The 20,731-nt window shown below is 34.8% G+C and overlaps 8 protein-coding genes across 8 annotated transcripts; 4 read left to right on the forward strand and 4 right to left on the reverse strand. All coding sequences in view use genetic code 12, as the record gives it.

Annotated features, from left to right (window-relative positions):
• Positions 1–114: 114 nt before the first annotated feature.
• J8A68_001121 (uncharacterized protein) lies at positions 115–2,262 on the reverse strand (the record flags this gene model as incomplete). Its single annotated transcript, XM_049404741.1, has 1 exon — positions 115–2,262. One exon carries the CDS (start codon positions 2,260–2,262, stop codon positions 115–117), a length of 2,148 nt encoding a protein of 715 aa, XP_049265665.1.
• Positions 2,263–2,537: 275 nt separating this feature from the next.
• NEP1 (18S rRNA pseudouridine methyltransferase) lies at positions 2,538–3,308 on the forward strand (the record flags this gene model as incomplete). Its single annotated transcript, XM_049404742.1, has 1 exon — positions 2,538–3,308. One exon carries the CDS (start codon positions 2,538–2,540, stop codon positions 3,306–3,308), a length of 771 nt encoding a protein of 256 aa, XP_049265666.1.
• A 306-nt stretch (positions 3,309–3,614) lies between these two features.
• J8A68_001123 (uncharacterized protein) lies at positions 3,615–4,427 on the forward strand (the record flags this gene model as incomplete). The annotated part of the gene is made up of 1 exon (XM_049404743.1): positions 3,615–4,427. The coding sequence occupies one exon, from the start codon at positions 3,615–3,617 to the stop codon at positions 4,425–4,427; it is 813 nt and encodes a 270-aa protein (XP_049265667.1).
• Positions 4,428–4,524: 97 nt separating this feature from the next.
• On the reverse strand, positions 4,525–8,532 carry GIN4 (protein kinase; the record flags this gene model as incomplete). The annotated part of the gene is made up of 1 exon (XM_049404744.1): positions 4,525–8,532. One exon carries the CDS (start codon positions 8,530–8,532, stop codon positions 4,525–4,527), a length of 4,008 nt encoding a protein of 1,335 aa, XP_049265668.1.
• A 1,673-nt stretch (positions 8,533–10,205) lies between these two features.
• On the reverse strand, positions 10,206–10,553 carry J8A68_001125 (uncharacterized protein; the record flags this gene model as incomplete). The annotated part of the gene is made up of 1 exon (XM_049404745.1): positions 10,206–10,553. The coding sequence occupies one exon, from the start codon at positions 10,551–10,553 to the stop codon at positions 10,206–10,208; it is 348 nt and encodes a 115-aa protein (XP_049265669.1).
• A 179-nt stretch (positions 10,554–10,732) lies between these two features.
• KRR1 (ribosome biosynthesis protein) lies at positions 10,733–11,815 on the forward strand (the record flags this gene model as incomplete). The annotated part of the gene is made up of 1 exon (XM_049404746.1): positions 10,733–11,815. One exon carries the CDS (start codon positions 10,733–10,735, stop codon positions 11,813–11,815), a length of 1,083 nt encoding a protein of 360 aa, XP_049265670.1.
• Positions 11,816–12,970: 1,155 nt separating this feature from the next.
• On the forward strand, positions 12,971–14,950 carry J8A68_001127 (uncharacterized protein; the record flags this gene model as incomplete). Its single annotated transcript, XM_049404748.1, has 1 exon — positions 12,971–14,950. One exon carries the CDS (start codon positions 12,971–12,973, stop codon positions 14,948–14,950), a length of 1,980 nt encoding a protein of 659 aa, XP_049265671.1.
• A 185-nt stretch (positions 14,951–15,135) lies between these two features.
• On the reverse strand, positions 15,136–18,789 carry GIN1 (chromatin-modulating protein; the record flags this gene model as incomplete). Its single annotated transcript, XM_049404749.1, has 1 exon — positions 15,136–18,789. One exon carries the CDS (start codon positions 18,787–18,789, stop codon positions 15,136–15,138), a length of 3,654 nt encoding a protein of 1,217 aa, XP_049265672.1.
• Positions 18,790–20,731: the final 1,942 nt, after the last annotated feature.

Consider the following 20,731-nt stretch of genomic DNA (forward strand, 5'->3'; position numbering starts at 1 on the left):
ACATCAAAAATACACAAATTGTATCATAATGTGAAAAAAAGACTGTTCAAAAGAAGCAGAGAAACTTGTAGTACCTGTTTATTAATTACTTCTATTTATCTATATGATCCAGTTTTATTCAACCAACTCCATTTCATCAAAGTTTGATGCAACCTCTTCATCTTCATTATTAACATTAAAATACAAATTGTCAGCTTCCTCATGAGTGACAAAGCCGTTCAATATTTCCCTAGATAACTCAACTGTTTCTGAATCATATGGGAATTCTAACCCATTGGCAAAATCACTCTCAAGATCGGCAATAACCTTTCCATTATTGAAATCAGCGGGAGTTATATGGTTCAAATCCCTTGCGATTTCTTCACACCATGGATTGAATATTGGTTCTTTCACAAAACCTTTAGTTCGTATTCTTAGTAACATCTTATGAGCGTCAAGTGATATTGAATCAGATCCGAATGCGATTCTCAGTAACACAACGTATAATTCATTTAAAGTCTCTGGGTAAATCAAGGCAGTGACATCACGTACATCTTGAATTAAATATTTGATCAATCGAACTAAGATCGCAATAATTCTAATTCTTAAATAGATATATTTTGATCTTGGTGACCTTGCTATATAGATCTGTTCAAAACCAATAATACGGATCATTGATTTAAAGTGCTCTTTACTTGTTAAGAAATTGATATTTTCCTTGGTGACTACTAATGACTCCAACAATTCCCCGATTCTCACACGAAGGTTAAGTAAATGGAATTCATGGTTGCTCCTTAATTCAAATTGAACATGCTTATCCTCAATCCTTTGTAATTCAAATGGAACGGGCAGCGGTATGGCGACTTGGTAATTGTTTAAGAAATCGTGTTTAACAGGGACCATTGTTTCGATCTTTTGGTAGTCGGTATTATTGCCAATAATTCTATTCAACCCATAGAACATAAAGTTTTCCTTTAAAGGAATTTCAATTATAAATACTTTTAATAACGAATCGATTACCGTCTTATCCAAGGAGTCAGTATTAAACCCGAACGAATCTTCAGTAATTGAAGAAATCAACAGCTCGACTATATTAAATACCAAGTTTATTTGTGCAGTGTTCTTAAACCTTTCAGGATTGTTAGGTAGACATAGCTGAAATAAGTCCAAAGGAAATACATGCCAAATTGATTTGATTGAGTTGGAATCATGAGTTGATGATAAACTAAATAGCATTTCTATAACATCCAAACAGCATAAGAAAATGAATTTTTCAAGTACCATTATCTGATAAGGAACATCATGATAATTCACTAGGTCGTCCTCATCTTGATTGGAATTCACAAAGTATGATAATTCATGAGCCAAAACACACGATTTTTGTAACAATTTAGTAATCAAATCAACCGACATTGCAGCTGGTCGAAAACTAATTGCACAGTGTACCAAGGAAAATAAGAACGGTATCAGAAGAATTGCTTTATGTTCTAGTAGAATCTTTATCAAGTCCAACATAGTTAATGTGAATTCTTCCAACAATTGATCTAACCGGTGATTCTTTCTTAGCAGCAAGAACTCCACTATGGAAGATGAGAATGACGTCCGCTTCAATATTTCAAGACGTTCCATGTGTATATCGAAGTCTGCACAAATTTTACTTAAACATTTAAATGAGGTTCGCTTACTACCTGGTATACAATGATTCCAAAGCTGGTCTGTAAGTAGTGCTGAATCATTGGCTATTTTGATAACTTTTTGAATAGGTCTAACCAATAGTGCAGTGGGCGGAGGGGTTGCTTCTTGTAAATCATCCTGCGGCACTTGTGTCTTGGATCCATCTATGTTATCACCCTCTTTGCCTGATACTTGTAGGTCAGTTGCCATTTTACGTTTCTTATGACTATAGGAAGCTGCCAACAATTCATTATTCAAGAACTTCTTCTCATCTTCAAGTTTCTGAACCGCGTGCTTCAATGCACTAACTTGTTCATCATTACTATGTTTTAGAGACGCGTAGGAATCTCTCAACTGTTGGATCTCATCTTGTTTTTGTTGCTGTATTTGTTGCAATTGGGCACGTAAAATTGCGATTTCACCATCTGCTCTAAATAACCGTGCTTGCTGTTCAGTTTGGTTAAATGGGTCTACCTGAATTTCTGTATGTGTTGGAACTGGGGCTTGAGTCGGAATCACTTGGTTGTCTTGTACATCAGCTTCACCTTGTAATAAAGCTTGTAGCAATTCGTCATCATCATCATCGAAGTCGCTTCCTGAGCTTGACATTATGTGATTATGTATTATACGACCTTAACCTCTCCCATGCTTTGATGGTTTGCAAGAAACAACCTACGTGAAATGATTTTACAACCAACAATTTATAAATCCAACAAATCCGGTCAAAATAGTCACATGATATAGCTCGGAATTTCTGATTGAAAAAAAATTTTGTGCTCAAAGAGATCGGCATCGCTAAAATCTCCCATGCGAAGCTCTGAGATGGATAGTTGATTAGATACCATATATCACTTAAATAAATATATAAATACACTTTACAAGACATGTCAGAGACTTCAAACAACAAGAGCAAAACCCAAGATAATAAATCAAGCAGCCAAGCCCCTGCTGTTGCAGCTTCCCTCGTTCCTACTCAACCATCACCACTCAGTTCGCGTGATAAGACTACCAAAAGATTGATTGTAGTCTTATCACAAGCGTGTTTGGAAACTCACAAGATGAACACCGGTGGTCCAGGAGGTGATAGATTTGCCTTGTTGAATTGTGATGACCATCAAGGTTTATTGAGAAAGATGGGAAGAGATATTGCCGAAGCAAGACCAGATATAACTCATCAATGTTTATTGACATTATTGGACTCTCCAATTAACAAGGCAGGGAAATTACAAGTATATATCCAAACCGCAAGGGGTGTTTTAATAGAAGTTAACCCAAGTGTTAGAATTCCTAGAACTTTCAAGAGATTTTCTGGTTTAATGGTTCAATTATTGCATAAATTAAGTATTCGTTCTGAAAATTCCAAAGAAGTCTTATTAAAAGTTATTAAGAATCCAATTACTGATCATTTACCTACCAAATGTCGTAAGATCACTTTATCATTTGACGCAGAAGTCAAGAGAGTTCAAGATTATGTTTCAACATTAGATGAAGATGAAAGTATATGTGTATTCGTTGGTGCTATGGCCAGAGGGAAAGATAACTTCGCAGATGAATTTGTTGATGAAAAGATTGGTCTTTCAGACTATGCATTATCTGCCTCAGTTGCATGTTCTAAATTCTGCCATGGTTGTGAAGATGTTTGGAATATTTACTAGTGTATCACCAGAATCAAATTCAAACCTTTTATTTCTTGTTTGTTTATTTTGCTTTGCTAGTAGTTGACTCAAAGCATTATTTATTATTTTGTATTTAATTATGTCTGTAGAAATAGAAGATTTTTGATAGATTTATATTCCGTTCGGAGAACCAATCAATACTCCGGCTTGGCTGCGCATACACAAAAAAAAACCTTTTTTTTTGGCGGTCAAATGTTTGCAAACGTGAAAGATTTTTGCAACATTATCTCTTTACCTATTTCAATCAACTACTCTCTAACAATAGCTATTCCACTTGGCTAAACAATGTCTAATACAATTCAAGCAGGTTCAGTTCATGGATTAACAAAATCGATCACCATTAGCACTGCAGTTTTGGAACTGCTTAGGCTTCAAGGCTTATTAGATCTCAATTTCTCCAACGCCGCAACTGTTCCATTAACTAGATATACAATTCCCTATTTCATTCGTCAAGATAGAAAGGATAAACAAAGATTAATTAACGTTTTCAATGGGGGTGGAGAACAAGTTTACACATTTGAAAGATTATCTTCTCTAAATCCAGTTTGGAGAATGTTGACTTTCCCACAAAGAGAAGAAGTGGCAACTATTATGATCGGTCTAACTTCTAGATCAGTTGACTTCCACAATAAAGAAGAATTATGCCACAGAGATATTTTCCTTGATTGGGGTAAAAGTGGGAAATATAGGTCTTTCTATCTTAATGATGGATATAAGTATTCCTGGTCGACTTCAACTAAGTATTTAGAATGGGTTGTTAATCCAGGATGTGGGCCCGAAGAGAAGAGAATTAGAATCGCAAAAGCGAGACTTATGAGACAATTTAAGGTTGATTTTGAAATTCTGGTTGATGAAGAGAATATTGATCCAGAGATTGTATTAGCTACTGCTTTAATTTCGATATTTACTCAATGGGGAACTGGAAGCTTCACTGATACTAATGGTCCAACTTGTCCCTCCCCAGAACCGGAACATCCGATCACTCGTCCAGGCCCATCTCCGGGTCCAGGTGATGGACCAATCAATCGTGACCCACCTATCACTTTGGTGATTGAAAATGGAGGAGACGAAACAAATTTAGAAGTTTTTACAAACTAATAACCTTTTCATACATTAAAATCAAACTAAAATTAATAACAAACATATTATGTAACGAAAAGAAACTATAACTTATAAAAACAAAAAAATGAAATATCTATATATCTAATACACCTTCTTTCTGCAACACCTTCTCTATCTCTCCAAATAACGTATCACTAGTACTCTTTGACCCCTTAGTTCTGGTACATATGATCTCTGATTTCTGATTCATATCCCTAGAATTAATCTTTATCCTAAATTTACACCCCTTTAATTCAAATGCATTATGTTTTGAAATTGAACCTGTTATATTATATCCAACTTGATCATTCCTTAAATCTTTCAACCCGAAATTTGCCCAAGAATCCAATAATGCATATAAAGCAGTTGACATTTCTTGTTTTGGTAAAATTGTATTAAATCTCTTGGTCTCACTCTCAAGAGGAGCAGAATGGGAGGACGAAGAGAACCATCTGGAAAAGATAGAACCTTTAGGCTTTTCTTCCACTGGAGAAGGAGTTGAACGACCCATTATTGCAGCATCATCTATTGTCTTTTTGGAACCCCAGGATAATTTTCTGAAAAATGACGGCTTTCTCTTCTGTGGAACATTGGTCTTATCTTCCAATGGTTGGTTCTTCTCAGATGGTTTAACAGCACCGCCATTGGCTCTCACCTTTGGATTCATGATCTTTTGATTATTTTCCTTAACATATGCATTCAAATCAGACACGAAATCTTCATGATCAGGTAACATAGTTTTCACAGTTTGGTGCTTATGACCATTTTCAGAAGTTCCATTAGCCAAAGCATCAATAGAAGATTTTGTAGATTTACCGTCTGGCAATTTAATTTTATCAAATACATCACTAACTTCTTCTTCTGTAGTTTCAATAGAAAGCATGGATTTATGTTTCCTATGATGGATTTCATCACCTTGACTAATAAATGTATCGTCGCATGCAGTTTCATCTGTAGGTAATTCAGGAAGTTTAGAAACTGGTCTTGCTCCGGTTGGTTTGGTGTATTTCCTGGTTGTTCCATTACGAGAAACTCCTTTATCTGCTTCATTATAATAGGAAACCCTCTTATTGGCAACATGCTCATCAAAATCAATAATGGAACCTTTATCAGTATAATAAAATTCATTACCTTCATCATCTTCATCCTCTTCATTGACACCTGCACTATTCAATCTATCTGCAAAGCTTGTCTTCATGGTCTTTGGCATTCCATTTTCTTCAGCATCTGGAGAATTAACATAAGAACTCAAATCATGATAAGATTCTTTAGTTGAATACATTGACAACACCGATAATCGCTTATTCGAATTAGTGAAATTTCTTGATTTTCTAGTGACATTAGGAATATTGACATTTCCAATTAGAGTTTTTGGACCAGTTTCATAATTAGATAATCTCTTACCCTTTAAATTATATTGAGAATTTAATAATTTAGATTTCCTAATTTCTGACATATATTCTTCTGTTAAATCTTCATGTTCAATCTTTGGAGTACCCAAATGATAACTAGCCAAAGAATGTCTCTTTATTTTATTATTCTTATCAACTGCATCCAAATCGTCCATAACAGAAATCATCGATTCTCGATTGGCTTTCTTCTTAGATATCTTTGATTGTTTCTTCTGATTTTTGTCAACTTTTGTCATTTGACTAGATCTCCATTCTTGTTCTAATGCATCCTTAGCCTTTTCCAATTCTTCATTTTCATAAGCTTGCCATAATGGATCCAATTTAGATACTGGTCTTCTTTTTGTCAAAATTGGGCCCCTCCTTTGTATAGGCTGAGTAACAGATCTTCGTTTTAGATTTTCAATTTCATCAAGATCAAATTCTTGTCTACCTTCCTTTGGTGTTGCTTCAGACAATGCCCTAAGAGCAGTAAGATTCTTAGATTGTCTCTTATCTGGGTTTAACACTTCATCAGCTTCGACCAAATCACTATTATTGGCTGATTCTTCAGGAATAACGTTATCTTCTCTAACCAAAATACTCAACTTTCTTGAACTCAATAAAGAACGTCTCAGTTGTCTCTTTCTCCTCTTTTCCAATTCCTTACGAGCCTTCAATTCAGCTTCATGTTTCTTTCTCTCAATTTCCATCAATCTTTCATATTCCCTAGCTTCTTTTTCTTCAGGATCAACCAAATTCTCATCATCCTCATCATATGCTTCTTCATTGAAGATCTTGTCACATAAAGTTGCAAATGTTGCTGAAGTTCTTTTGGCTTGTTTATCCATATATTCCCATTCGGAATCACCTGATAATTTGGCATACGTGGACAATAACTTCATAGTGATGGAATTTCTCTTGAGACCAGTTGTCATTGATACTCTTAATGATTTACGTTTTGACATTCTCTTTTTGGAAACCATAGAAGCACGTTTCCCAGGGGAGATCTTTGCCGATTGCATTAAATCTGAAGTAGTGGTTGGTGCAGCCACAGCAGCGGTAGTGGCAGATGGTGCAAGTTCAGGAACGTCATTCAACTGTTTGGATACATAGTATGAGCTCTTTGAAGGAAGGGATGGTGCAATTGAAGGTGGGAGTGATGATGGGAGTGACGGAGGAAGTGAATAATTACTTTGAGCCTGCACAATTTCATTATAAAGATTTCTAGGAACCACATTCATGGAAGATTCTTGTTGTTGTTTATGAGGAGAATATTTAATTGGAGATTTGATTGGTGATTGATTATATGCTGAATATCTCTTGGCTGGTGATTTTCTTGGGGATTTTCTAGGAGATTTCCTTGGGGTATTATGTACAGAAGAATGATGATCGGTCATTCTAGTAACAACTGAAGTTCTAGCAGCACCTGGAGTTGTATTATTTTTATATTGAAATGAGGTTGGTCTAGAAGCAACAATCTGACTTGCCCTTTTTCCTTTTCTTGGAGTCATTGTAGTTGAACCACTTCTTGGAATCCTTGAGGTTGTGGTAGTAGCGGCAGCAGCAGCTGGTTTCTTTGTAGGGGATGAATCATCCTGATTGTGCTTATATCTCATCAACAATGCATAGAATGTCTTTTCCGGATTAGAACCATTTTTCAATAAACAATCGATAATTTCCTGTTGTGGTCTATCATGCCATAAAATGGATAAATTGGATAAGATTTGTTTATCGATATTTTTCACTGAACCCAACGATTTATAAGCAGTAGCAGGATGGGGTAATGATTTCTCACTAATTAAATCTTCATTAGGAATTGGATATTTAGTTAATAATGGATGCTTTAAAATCTTATCGGTAGGTATTCTTTTTGAAGGTTCTGCAGTTAACATTCTTGAAATTAAATCTTGAGCTTCTGGAGAGATTTCCGTTGGCATTTCAAATTTACCAGCTTGAACTTTTAATAATAAATTTCTAATATTTTCATCATCAAATGGTAATCTACCAGTTAATAAGGCAAAAAGAATAACACCACAAGACCAAATATCTGATGCAGCACCATGATATTTTAAACCACTAACGATTTCAGGAGCAGCATAATGAGGAGATCCACAAGAAGTTTCCAAAAGTTTTCCATTACTTTCCAAAGCAGCCATTCCGAAATCGGCCAATTTAACATTTAATTGTGAATCCAATAATAAATTTTCTGGTTTTAAATCTCGATGACAAATACCCAACGCGTGACAATAAGCAGTTCCTAATATGATTTGACGGAAATATTTAATTGCTTCAGTTTCTGATAATGGACCTCTTTCAACTAATAAATCGAATAATTCACCTCCTTCGACGTATTCTAAAACGAGATACAAAGCTTTTGAAGTTTCCCAAACGTCATATAATCTAAGAACATTTGGATGATTTAATAATTTCATAATAATAATTTCACGTTCAATTCCATAAGGTAACCCTCCTTCATTTGCATCATCTTGATCTTTTTGAGGAATATCTTGATCATATTGTAATTCTGATTTTGATACTACTTTAACAGCAGCTTTTTGACCAGTTGTTTGATGTGTTGCTAATAATACTCTACCAGTTGCACCTCTTCCTAAAGTTTTACCTAATTTCCATGGACCAATCTTCTTAGGATGGTTTTGACATGCGTGACTTTCAATTGAACCTATTGAGTTCTGTCTTGAATGTGAAGACATTGTGTGTATATATTATTATAAGTTGTGTGATTTAGCGAGTGTTGTAAATTTTGGTTGTTGGTCGTCTTTTTTTTTAGCAGCTTGTGATTTCAATAGACGAGTTTCCCTCTTGTTGCTGATTTTTCTGAGAGGGTTGGGCTGTTGTTTGATCAGTTGTAGATGGATTGAGGTAAACAAGCCTTGTTGTAAAGTAAGTCAGTAACTATTGACTAATTGATTTTTAACTTCAAAGACAAAAACTGAAAAAGACAAAAAATTGGAAGAAAGAAAGGAACCAGAAGATTTTAAATTTAATTTAATGAATGAAAATTAAAAAATCAAGAAATAAAAATAAAAATAAAAATTCTGTTTTAAGTTAAAATCAGCAATTTAAAATTTTTTTTTTTCTTTGTTTTTGCAATTTACAATTTACAACCAACACATATTGTTTACAGTTTAAAGTGTCAGACGCGTGTTGAAAATTTAATTAAACGCGTAAACAAGTGTAAACAAATGTTGACCCCTTAAATCATGTGACTATCAATATTCTCTATTGGGTTATATTGTACTTTGTAAATTAATCTATTTATTATCTTTCTAGTACTAAACACATAACTGTATGTAAATATTCAACGATTTACGAATATTTTTTTAGATAAATTGACAGTTGGATAGCCAGATACATTAATCATTCTTCAAAAGCATAACCAACATAATCAAATTTGCAAGCAACCTAGTGTCAATGAGCAGTCTAGCAATATTATTATTAAAACAGACACGTACAGACGCGATGGTTCCCAAAGCAGTATAATTCTATTGAAACCCATTAGACGATTTCAATTTAATCGTTCAATTCTCGTCTGCAGACTCTGAAAAATTAATCATTTAGCCAATGCACACACTCACACTCACTCGTCATTTTGAACAATCTTCAGTTGAGAATTTAATTTCTTCTTTTATTCATGCAAGCAGAAGGAGTATCCTTCTTTTTGTTTTCAAAAACGTGTTTATTTGTGAATGATTAGGTTACAGGCATGTCGTTCTGCGTATTTCGTACTCTCTCTTCAAACTGTTTTGAAAAACAACATCACTCTCACAGAACTACCACGGTTTTTATCCCAACTATAATAAAGAGTTAAGAGACAATTTTCTCTTGTAAAATCGCATATTGGTACTTTCTTACTTCGATTTAACTAGAGGACCTAGATTTGAACGTTCAGAGACTACAGAGTTCAATTTCTTCTCCGTCTCTCCATACGGACTAGTGGACTGTTCTCTGTGGCTGATACACTCTCAAACTCTTCGAATCTATTGTTGCGAGTAAGAAGATAGTATTGCAAACGAGACATTGGCATTTCTGTCAAATATGCTCAACTAAATTCCTGACAGGCATTGCCACAAGCAAACTGAGAAACTGCGATGGTTGCAAAAAAGCGAACTGGGTTGTCTTTGTGACCCCCTTAATACTATATTTCGTATCAACTACTAAATGATACGTCGTTTTCTGCAAACGTGACCTTTTCTCAACTCTTCTTTTTGCAGCATCTTTCGTTTTGCTTTGGTGTTGCAAATTATCACTCTGAATAATTTTTTTGACCCATACATTTTCAATCAATCATCTATAAGCCCAGCTCTTATTTATTCCTATCTAATAATGTACATCAGTATATTAATTCTATATACACATAACATCTCTATAATCCCATTTCAGTTAATAATTCCAATTGTTTATTTAAATCATTTTCTGCTTTTTTATTCTTTAACTTATTTTCTTGATCTTTTTGAAGATCTTCATTTATTTGTTTTGCATCTAATACTTTAACATCTTTATTAGTAGTTGCCTTATCATCATTTCCTAGTAATTTTGTTATTTCATTAAATTCCAGTAAGTCTGAGTTTAATTTTTGAATTTTTATCTTTGTTGATTTCGATTGAGCTTTTTGAGATGATTTTGATTTTGATTTTATTTTAGATGATGAGGATGTTGTTGATTTGGATACTTTATCCTTTATCTTCTTTCCTTTGTTTGATTTGACCGCCATGTTTGTTGATATTGGTTGCTTCGGTGTTGATAGATCATTCTCATCGCAAATAAATTTTCTAATTTCCTTCACTCTCCATGCGCTTCTATCAAAGCGCAAAGAAAAAAATTTAATCTCATCGCATTCACCATTTGTTCATCCATCACCATATACACACGAAACCACGCAATACATACAAGATGCCATCTACTCATAATCGTGACAAACCATGGGATACTCCCGACATAGATAAATGGGCCATGGAAGAATTCAAACCCGAACACAACGCCCTGGGACAACATTTCGCCGAAGAATCCTCATTCATGACATTATTCCCCAAATATAGAGAACAATATTTACGTCAAATATGGAGTGATGTTACCAAGGCACTTGATAAACATTTTATTAAATGTGAATTAGATTTAGTTGAAGGGTCTATGACTGTGAAAACTACCACCAAAACATTTGATCCTGCTATGATTATTAAAGCTCGTGATTTGATTAAATTATTGGCTAGATCGGTTCCATTCCCACAAGCAGTGAAGATTTTACAAGATGATATTGCATGTGAAGTTATTAAGATTGGTAATTTTGTGACTAATAAAGATAGATTTATTAAAAGACGACAAAGATTAGTTGGGCCAAATGGAAATACTCTTAAAGCTTTGGAATTGTTAACTAAATGTTATATTTTAGTTCAAGGGAATACTGTAAGTGCTATGGGACCTTGGAAGGGGTTGAAGGAAGTTAGAAGAGTTGTTGAAGATTGTATGAGAAATGTTCATCCAATTTATTATATTAAAGAATTAATGATTAAACAAGAATTACTGAAAAAACCAGAATTAGCAAATGAAGATTGGTCAAGATTCTTACCTTCATTTAAGAAACGTAATGTTGCTCGTAAGAAGAGTAAGAAATCACATAAAGAAAAGAGAGTATACACTCCATTCCCACCTGCTCAACAACCTAGAAAGATTGATTTACAGATTGAAAGTGGTGAATATTTCTTGGGTAAGAAAGAAAGGGAATTAAAGAAATTACAAGAAAAGCGTGATAAGCAAACTGAAGTTAGTGAAGCTAGAAAGGAAGAAAGACAAAAGGATTTTGTTGCTCCTGAAGAAGAAGAATATGAAAATAAATTATTAAAGAAGGAGAAGAAGGAAAAGAAAGACAAAAAGGAAAAGAAGGAGAAGAAGGAGAAGAAGGAGAAGAAAGAAAAGAAATCAAAGAGAGATTCCGAAGATGACAATGAAGCTCCAAAGCGTAAGAAGTCTAAGAATTAAAGACATTATATAGAGAATTACTTCTAGTTGTATAAAACCTTAAGGGAACAATGTTTGTAAGTATTGCAACTATTATCTGTAAATTATTACCCTTTCATCTCTTACCCCATTCTTGTGAGATACCGTTAATTGATCATCAAAAGTCATTAGTAAGTTTACAGATGTTTTTAGTAACACCCTTGGATCGTTTACTGTGTAGCCTGTAACAAATGTATTTGTTGCAAAAATTTCGCAGTTTTTTACTTGAATGTGCACAATCCAGAATCAATAACACTAAAGCTTTCAAAAAGTTAGATTAAGAAGTCTTATGTCTCTCTAATCCTAAGCTAACTATACCAAGAGTAAGACATCTTCAACTATCCATCACATGGATAAGGTTTTATAATAACTTATAGAGAACAAAAGCATAGCGCCGTAGTTTGCAGCAAACTCGAAGGTAAAAAAAAATAATAAAAAAAAACGGCGATACAAATGCAATTCGGAAAATTTCACAGAATGAACGACGAGTTTCATTAAATTAGTCTAATTTAAGAAATTCACATAAAATTGTCTGCAACGAAGTCAATTACGTTGGAATGGAGACAATCATTCTTGGTTCATCATGTTTCCATGACCTTGCCAAGTCAATATTACTTTCATTTGCCATAGATGCTGTTCAAGCCGTCCGCTTAGCTACCGCTTTGTTGGAACAGAGGTGCATTACCGACTTTGGGTAGATAATATATTTTTATTATTCCTAATAAATGAAACAGTAATTTAGTGATCAATGGTAGCTAATTAATGTCCCCAATTTGTTACGTTATTGTGATTGATACTGTTTGGTTCACAAAATTGAAAAAACTAGATGTTGACTTTCCTAATTAGGAATGCAAATGTCGTAAAATCTTAAGTATGTCTCAAAAAGAATTTGTTTGTTTACATTTGACTGCATATAAGATTTTTTTATTCTTCTTTTGTTAACTGCAATAGAAAATAACAATCATCATCTTCATCTCCTTTCTTGTCATGGCAAACTAAAACAATTGAACTGTTTTAAGCCAATTTAACACTCATTTCTCCGAGGCCATTGGAAACAAATCTTAAGATAAACGATTCTAGATAGCTATAACCAAGAGCTTTCTTAACTAACTATCGTTGAAGTCCCTTTCCAGAAAAATGTCAACAAGACTACTGCGAATTCTTGCATATGCAGATGAGATTGAATATCGATCTCAATTGCTTGTAAACAAGACTCAAGAATCAAATCTAATAATCAACCGAATATCCAGCTTGTTTGATAGAGCATTACATTGTGATGAAGAAATTGATGACATTACAGAGTTAATCAAACTGAATTCTCAAGCAATGAATGATTTTAATAATTTATATGAGAAATCATTTTATTTACAAAATAATATTCATACGAATGACCCATTGACTAATCAAACTTCATTTGAACATTTGACTAAAGAATTTTCATACCTTTTGGAGAAATTAATACCAAATGATGACTATGCATATATTCATCAAGAACCAATCAATTTCACTGGGGTCGATGAAATTGATTTGCAATCAGATGATGAAGGAGAACTTATCGAAGAAACCTATGAAGCAGATGAAGTAGAATCTCAAACGACACTACGACCTCCAGATATAAAGAAAATGATCTCGATTTCAAACTTGAAATTAAAACCAATGCGTTGTACTTCCTCAGACACGAAGATCGCCAAAAAGAAATCAAGATATAGATTATCAGCCATATATAACATAAACCCAATTGCATATGAAGAATCAACAATTGTTTCTTCCACAATGAGTGAACTCTCAATGCCGACATCAACATCAAGAATCACAAGTGGAGGAGGAGATATCTACTCATTAGACACCGCAGAATCAGTTAACGTAATGCATAATCAAGATCATCATCATCACGCAATAGATGATCTTGATGAGATTGAAACAATAGCTTCCACCCCTCCTTCGGTTCTTGGTCCACCATTCAAATCTCGTATAAGGTCCAATTCATTGCCTACTACTAGTACAGGTAACAAGAGTTCATCAGAAACGGATATTTTCCAAGAGTTGAACCGTGAAGATGATATTTTACGATATAATAGATTGAAGCATTTCATAAGTATAAATGATTTCCACCCAAGACATGGAGAACATCACCCGGAGCAACATCACCCAGAACCACATCTGGATTTGCTTTTTGATGACGTATATGGTTCTTCTCCAACGCCTAGAAGAAGAGTACAACATGAATTAGATTATGATATGGCATCAGTATGTTCTGACTTATCGTATTATTCTCCTGAGAAACAGGAAGATGATGAACGGGTTGAGGATGAATTTGATAATTTTAATAGATTTCTTCGAGCTTCGAGAACAGAATTGAATAAGCCTATACATGAAGCATTTCCTCATTTGGTTAGGAAATCGAGTGGGGAGGGATACAGAACAGAAGAAGAGGAAATAGCCATGCCCACCCCTAGAGTTAAATCGGTTCTAAGGTTTCATAATCCGATTGATGGCATTCACTTGGGAACTTCACATATTGCTTCTCCTACCATTGGTAAAGTACAAGTCCAACAACAAACAAATAGCTCCACTAAAGAAGATCCCAAGAAAATTCTAAACGACGTCATATCTGCTTCAGTTCCTGCAACGCGAATTGGAGACAATTATTCACCACCACTTCCAGCACCATCACCCCCTTCATCCCCTAGATCAACATCATTCCTTAGTTCATTATCCAACTACTCCCCCACAAAAATCACCTTCCGATCGCAATATCAATCCAACACCTCAATCACTCCAAAATCACTCACAGATAGTTTTCTCGACCTTGTCAAAAAACCAACCAAATCAAACAAACCACCCACGCCCGAGAAATTGAAAGAACTTCGTCGAAAACAGAAACAGCGACGGAATTCAAACATCCCAATCCTGATCAAATCAGATTCACAACTCAAACGAATGCCCTCATCAGTAGCTGCAGCCAGAAATGATGGTGCGTTTTCGAGATTGACTATTGGACCGAATAATACCAGGATTGTTAACCATGGTGAGGCGTCGGTGTTTAGGAAACCGATTGTGAGGTCGTATAATGAGGGAGCATTGCGGGAGGCGTTGGCTGCAAGTCTATTGGATTAGATTATCGATAGTTGATTTATGCCCTTGGTTGATACGTTATATAACTCAAGGGAAATCAGCTAGATAATGACAATAGACTTTTTTACATTTCAATCATGCACATTTTAGACATCATATCATTTTTACACTATTTATAGATTTTTGTTCAATTAATTTAATTTACATTTATAGTCTCTTACATAACTCTATTCAAATCCAGAACTTTTAAATAAGCCCTTATTTTGATTCTTGGAATTTTGAAGACTTCTTTCTATATTCTTCTCTTTCAAACTCTTAACCTTCGTCTGAGCATTCTTGGCCAAATAACTAATAGATGCCTTGGATCCAGAAACAACTTTATACTGCTTACTCACAGTCACACCTGAGAAATGCTGTTTTCCATCCTTGATAGAAACACCCTGTTGTTCTTGGAATGATCTAAATGATTTAACAATTGATGGTTTCTTAAAAGCAGGCATGAATTCGACATCTTCCTCATCGACATCAGTATCTTCCAAATCCCTCTTCTTGGAGGACTCTTCTTCAAGATCAATAGCAGGACTTTCAGATCTGCTTCCTTTTGTTAAATTACTAATGGAACGAGATTTCAAGACTTGGATATCTTCAATTATTTCTTCTTCGGAATCAAAACCATGCTGGATCTTTGAAACATGTTGTAATCTTTCGTATTCATAGTCGTCAGTAGCATTATTAAGGAAAGATAATTGTTTCTGAACAAATGATTCTTCAAGTTTGATGGTTTTCTTAACTGGAGCTTCGTTTTCTAAAGAATCCTCATCTTCGTTTTCTTGTTTCGTCTTTTCCTTAGGAGCTATCGTTTCAACTAACGATTCTGGTTCACTTTCACTGTCTATTCTGATAACCGATTCCGAATCTTGAATGGATGCAAAAAATGCTTTTGATCTTTCATTCTTACTCAAACTTTGTAATTTCTTATTCTCCATCAATCTCTGTTGTTGTTCAAACAATTTCTGTTTTCGATAAGCAACCAACAATTCATCTTCTTCATCGCTCAATTCAATATCAAATCCATTATTAACCGTCGCCCTTTTCATTAATCTATGATTCTTAACATCATCCAACAATTTTTCTAATTCCTTTTGATCTTTGATCTGATAATCCTCCATAAATTTCTTTCTAATCTCTTCATCTTTCAAATCAATCGCAAGGTTATTATCAATCATACGTTCATCTTCAGAATTAGCCACATCGGAATCTTCTCCATCGGCACCTCCGAGACCTTTCCATTCATCTTCAGATTCTTCAGCTTCTCCTTGAAGAACATTACCAAGTCCCTTACGTTCAAGTTCCTTACGGCGTTTACGAAGTTTCAATTCTCGTTTTCTGATTTTATGTTCATATTGTTTAATACGTTGCTGAATTGCCTCTTGGTCATCTTCATCATCGACGGGTTCTTCTTTGACTTGCGCAAGCGAACCTATGTTTTTGTTTCGTATTAGCTTACGTCCTCGCTTCATACCAGCTGGGGTAACTATATCATCATCATCATCTTGGAACATGTCTTGATCTTTCTGAGTTGATTTGTCCGAGATAATTTGAGTTGCAGAATATGAAACAGAATCTTGCTGTGTAGTTGAGTCGGCTTGAGTAGGCGTATCGGCTTGAGTTTGGGATTCAACTATGGAAATATCCTTAAAGACAGGTACCACTCTCTCTATAGCAACAGGTCCATCTTGAGTATCTTGAGAATCGCCATCGTCAAACTCGTTCTTAACTCGTGGTTTCAAATTCTGAAAGAGGGTGGTGGTTTCGTATGAATGAACTGAATCCTTATTAGTATAGATATCGTCATTAATTGGACGAGGATGTGTGGTCACGTAATCATCATCGTGACTTATGTGATCATCGTCACTATTTCCACCACCAAACATATAACTATCATCACTTCGAGGATTATTTCCAATTGGTTTATTTTCCTGCTCTTCATCTTCGTCATCACTAATTACGTTTCGACTACGTTTATGCGAGTCAACTTCTTCTTCGTCTTCGTCTAACTCATTATCTCCTTCGTCGTCGCTTACTTGATCTTCAACTGAATCATAATCAGAGTCAGGCACTTCTGATTCCAAATCATTTTCACCAACTTGCTCATCATTCTCCTCACCATCTCCTCCACCACCAAGTGCCTTACCAGCCAATGCCAATTTCGCCTTTTCGTGCATTTTCTCCCTCAATCTAATATTCCTCACTCTTTCCATTTCTCTTTCCAACAATGACCCCATCACTTCTTCATCCTTCTCCATTTCTTCCAAAATCGCATGTTCCAGATCATTTAATTTATGATTCTTCAATTGATCGATGTTTCGCTTTTGTAAAGTATGCAAGAATTTCTTTTGGTTAGGCTGCGCCACATGACTTAAGTTTTGTTGAACGATTGATGCCGGGATGGTTTTGTTGTCCTTAGATCCATATTTCTTTTTAAGGAATTTTCGTTTGATAGTAAGTCTTTGATCTTTTGTTAACTCTGGAATATGATTCAATTCAGCACCAGTATTGGAGAATTTTGTGGGATAGAGAGAATATGTGCTTTTGGTAGGTGATGAAGTATTATTAATTTCAAGATCTGAATCAGAATCAAGATCAATTTTTAAAGTCTTTTCATTAGATGGAGAGCTGAATAGTTTCTGTTTAAGCTTTTCAGCATATACTTCTAATGGATTCTTGAGTTGGGTTTGCTGGGCAGGCTTGAATGCGTTTTTCTTAAAGATTTCCAAGAAGTCTTCTGGTCTTTCTTTAACGGGCGAGGTGATGGGACTTGAATCTAGGAAATCAAGTGAAGATGACGCTGAATGCTTGGGTTTATCTTGTATTGGTTGATGGTCATTATCATCGTCGGAAAATGCATCCAATAATTTATCTTTAGTGAAAACCACCTTTGTCTGAAATTCAGGACGAATATCGATTTGTCTTTTTTGGATATTTAAGAATTCTTGAGCAACTTCAAGTTCTTTGGAAGTAGCTCCTTCGCGAGCAGTTGAAGAAACAACAGTGTCATTGGCTTCGTTATTGATGTCGTTTTCTTCATCAGTCAAAGATTCCTTTGTAAGATCTTGTTCGAGTTCTTCACGTTCTTTGGCTAATCTTTCCTGTTTTCTCTTTTCAATTAATTGTTGGATTTTAGCAGCTCTTTGATCTTTGCTGAGAGGAGCCTCGTCGTTTTCGTCTTCACTTTCTGAGCAGAAGAGATTGTCTCCTGGCTGATTAATTACTTGGGTCGATGAGCTGATTTCTTGAGTTGGCATATCTTCTCCTTGCATAATGTTCTTAGTGGGGATAATTTGGGTTGATTGATTTCTTATGACTTGAGTGGAGCCGTAATTGATTCGCTGAGTAGCAACATTATTGATTACTTGAGTGCGATCATTTCTAATCACCTGGGTTTTGTCTGAATTTAAAACTTGTGTTACTTTATCAGCAATCATTTGAGTGGACCCATTGTGAACTTGAAAATCACTTTCATCAATCTCCAATTGGGGTAATTTGTGAGCATGGACGGTTCCGGATTCTTCAGATTCTAGTTGTTGAGTCGCGTCTTCTTCACGTTCTTCATTATTTATCCTTCTCTTGATTCTTTCCAATATACTTAAATCATTAGTAGCTTCATTATTTGAGTTATCTTTGGAAATGGCTTCTGTAATTGAACTTATATTAAAATCGAACCCTAAAGTTGACCTTTCTTGTTGTGGATCTGATTCGCGTTCGCTTTCATCTGATTCATGATGATCTGATTCTTGATTTTCATTTTGTTCGATAGATTGATATAATTTAGGCTTAAATTGACTAGGGGAATAATCCTCTAATTTATCTAGCAAGTCCATTATGAGGCTATTGAATGTGTGAAGCTAATGGAAGTTGTTGATGTGGTAAAGTAACAGAGAAAGAAGTTTTTGAAATTTGGCAACCAACCAGAAAAAGAAACGAAAATTGGTTGTAAGAAAATTGTGCGCGTTGTTTACAATATTTTTTTTACGCGTAATTGTGAGAGATTTGATGTAAGCGACATTACGCACGATGTCGTTGTTGATTTAGCATTTGCAACCAGCTGTATATTGAAACAACTATTAATAGATGAGGTACTATACAACCACGGATCGAATGGATCCCGTCCAAAAGCGAAAACACTACATAGTTTTCTCTCAAGTCTTGATAACTACCAACTTAAATTTTGGATTATCCTTTGCTTCAGAAACGTAGCTGCAGATTATCCGAAGAACGTTATTGGGAGAAATTACAGAAGCATTATGACCATATAATCGCCTGTACAAGTGGACCCTTGATTTAGCTACAAGCAAAAATATCGTAATTACATGTTACATATGACAAATCTTATCTGGGTCTGAATTTCCTATGAGTTTGAATGGATTTGGCTGGCCCATGCAAAAACAGTATATTTGAGAAGACTGGATCATTGTTGAGCAGTTTATTAAAGTTATTGCTTGATTGTTTTCAACTTTTGTAATTGGTTGGGCAACGAGATATCGAATCCCACCAAAGTTATTTGTGTAGTTCGAAGGCGGTGACGAGAATGAATCAACTACTGTCAGCCTTGATGTTTAATATCGTGGAAATTACCCCTTCGTCTTCCACTGGCTTTGCCATTTTAGAATCAACAGTCTGGATGTTCGGATTTGTAGATTGTGCATTCTTTCGGCCGTCCGATTCTTTTTTTCACGTTACCCATCTTACCTCATCCGTTTCTTCTATTCAGAATCCACTGGATGAGATTCTGGATTCAGTTCCACGTAATTTCGATTCCAGTTGGTAATTCGTATACTAGATGGATGAATAAACCATTTACATAGAACATTGTTCAAGCAGGAAAACTATACAGCACAACATTGAACAATACTTATCAATAATTTGAAAATCAATTACATCCACACAGTCATCACGTGTATCTGTGTCACAATTACGTTTGCATATAATTCCCACCTTTTTACTAATTACAAGGAACAATCAAGAATTAAAAAAAAAACTGTTGGTTTCTTCAAAACTTAAAAAAAACGTTGACTAATGGAAGTCGCACGTGTAAATTTATAGTGTGTATTCATTTCCGCCAAACAATGGACTAAACTGTTATGCTCTAGACATCTTTGAAATGACATTCAACACCGAGAAACAGAAACGTACAGTTAGCAACGGTTATCGTTCGTTTAACACTGAGATACAAAAAGGGCTTAGTGCCAAGAGCTGACATAATTGATCAAATTGGTTGCCCGTAAATTGTTGGATGAAAAATAATGATATCATTGGCAAATCCCGACATTCTTTTGGTGCGATTTCGCAGTATCAAAAATATTTATTTATTTTTTAAAGAAATCTTTAAGGCATTAGATCAATCTGGTTCTAAAAAGAAATTCAATATCGGTCATACGGTTTACCGTATTTATTGATGCAAATTTGCAACCTAGGGGTATTTCTCTGAAGGGTTCAAATCTTTATTAGAAGCCTAAATTTAAATTTAGAATACTCCGTATTTGGATAAAAAGCAATAAGAGTTACTAGTAGGTATATGTCTGAGGAAGAGATTGACCGTTAGACATACAAAGGAGTCACATGCTAAATGTAAGTCACGTGAAATTCTTTAATTTTGAAAAATTGTTGGATTGAGTTTCTTTTTTTTTTTTTTGACTTCGTGGTTCTTTTTTTTTTAATTAAATTTTTATTTTTAAATTTCTATACGAGCACCAAAAAAAAAAACACAGAACTGAGAAGAGCCACAGAAAATTTTTTCTGTTTAAATTGATTGTCTTATAAATA

Source organism: Hemisphaericaspora subhashii (genome assembly GCF_019202705.1).
Source record: "Hemisphaericaspora subhashii strain CBS 10753 chromosome Unknown scaffold2, whole genome shotgun sequence".
Taxonomy (NCBI): domain Eukaryota; kingdom Fungi; phylum Ascomycota; class Pichiomycetes; order Serinales; family Debaryomycetaceae; genus Hemisphaericaspora; species Hemisphaericaspora subhashii.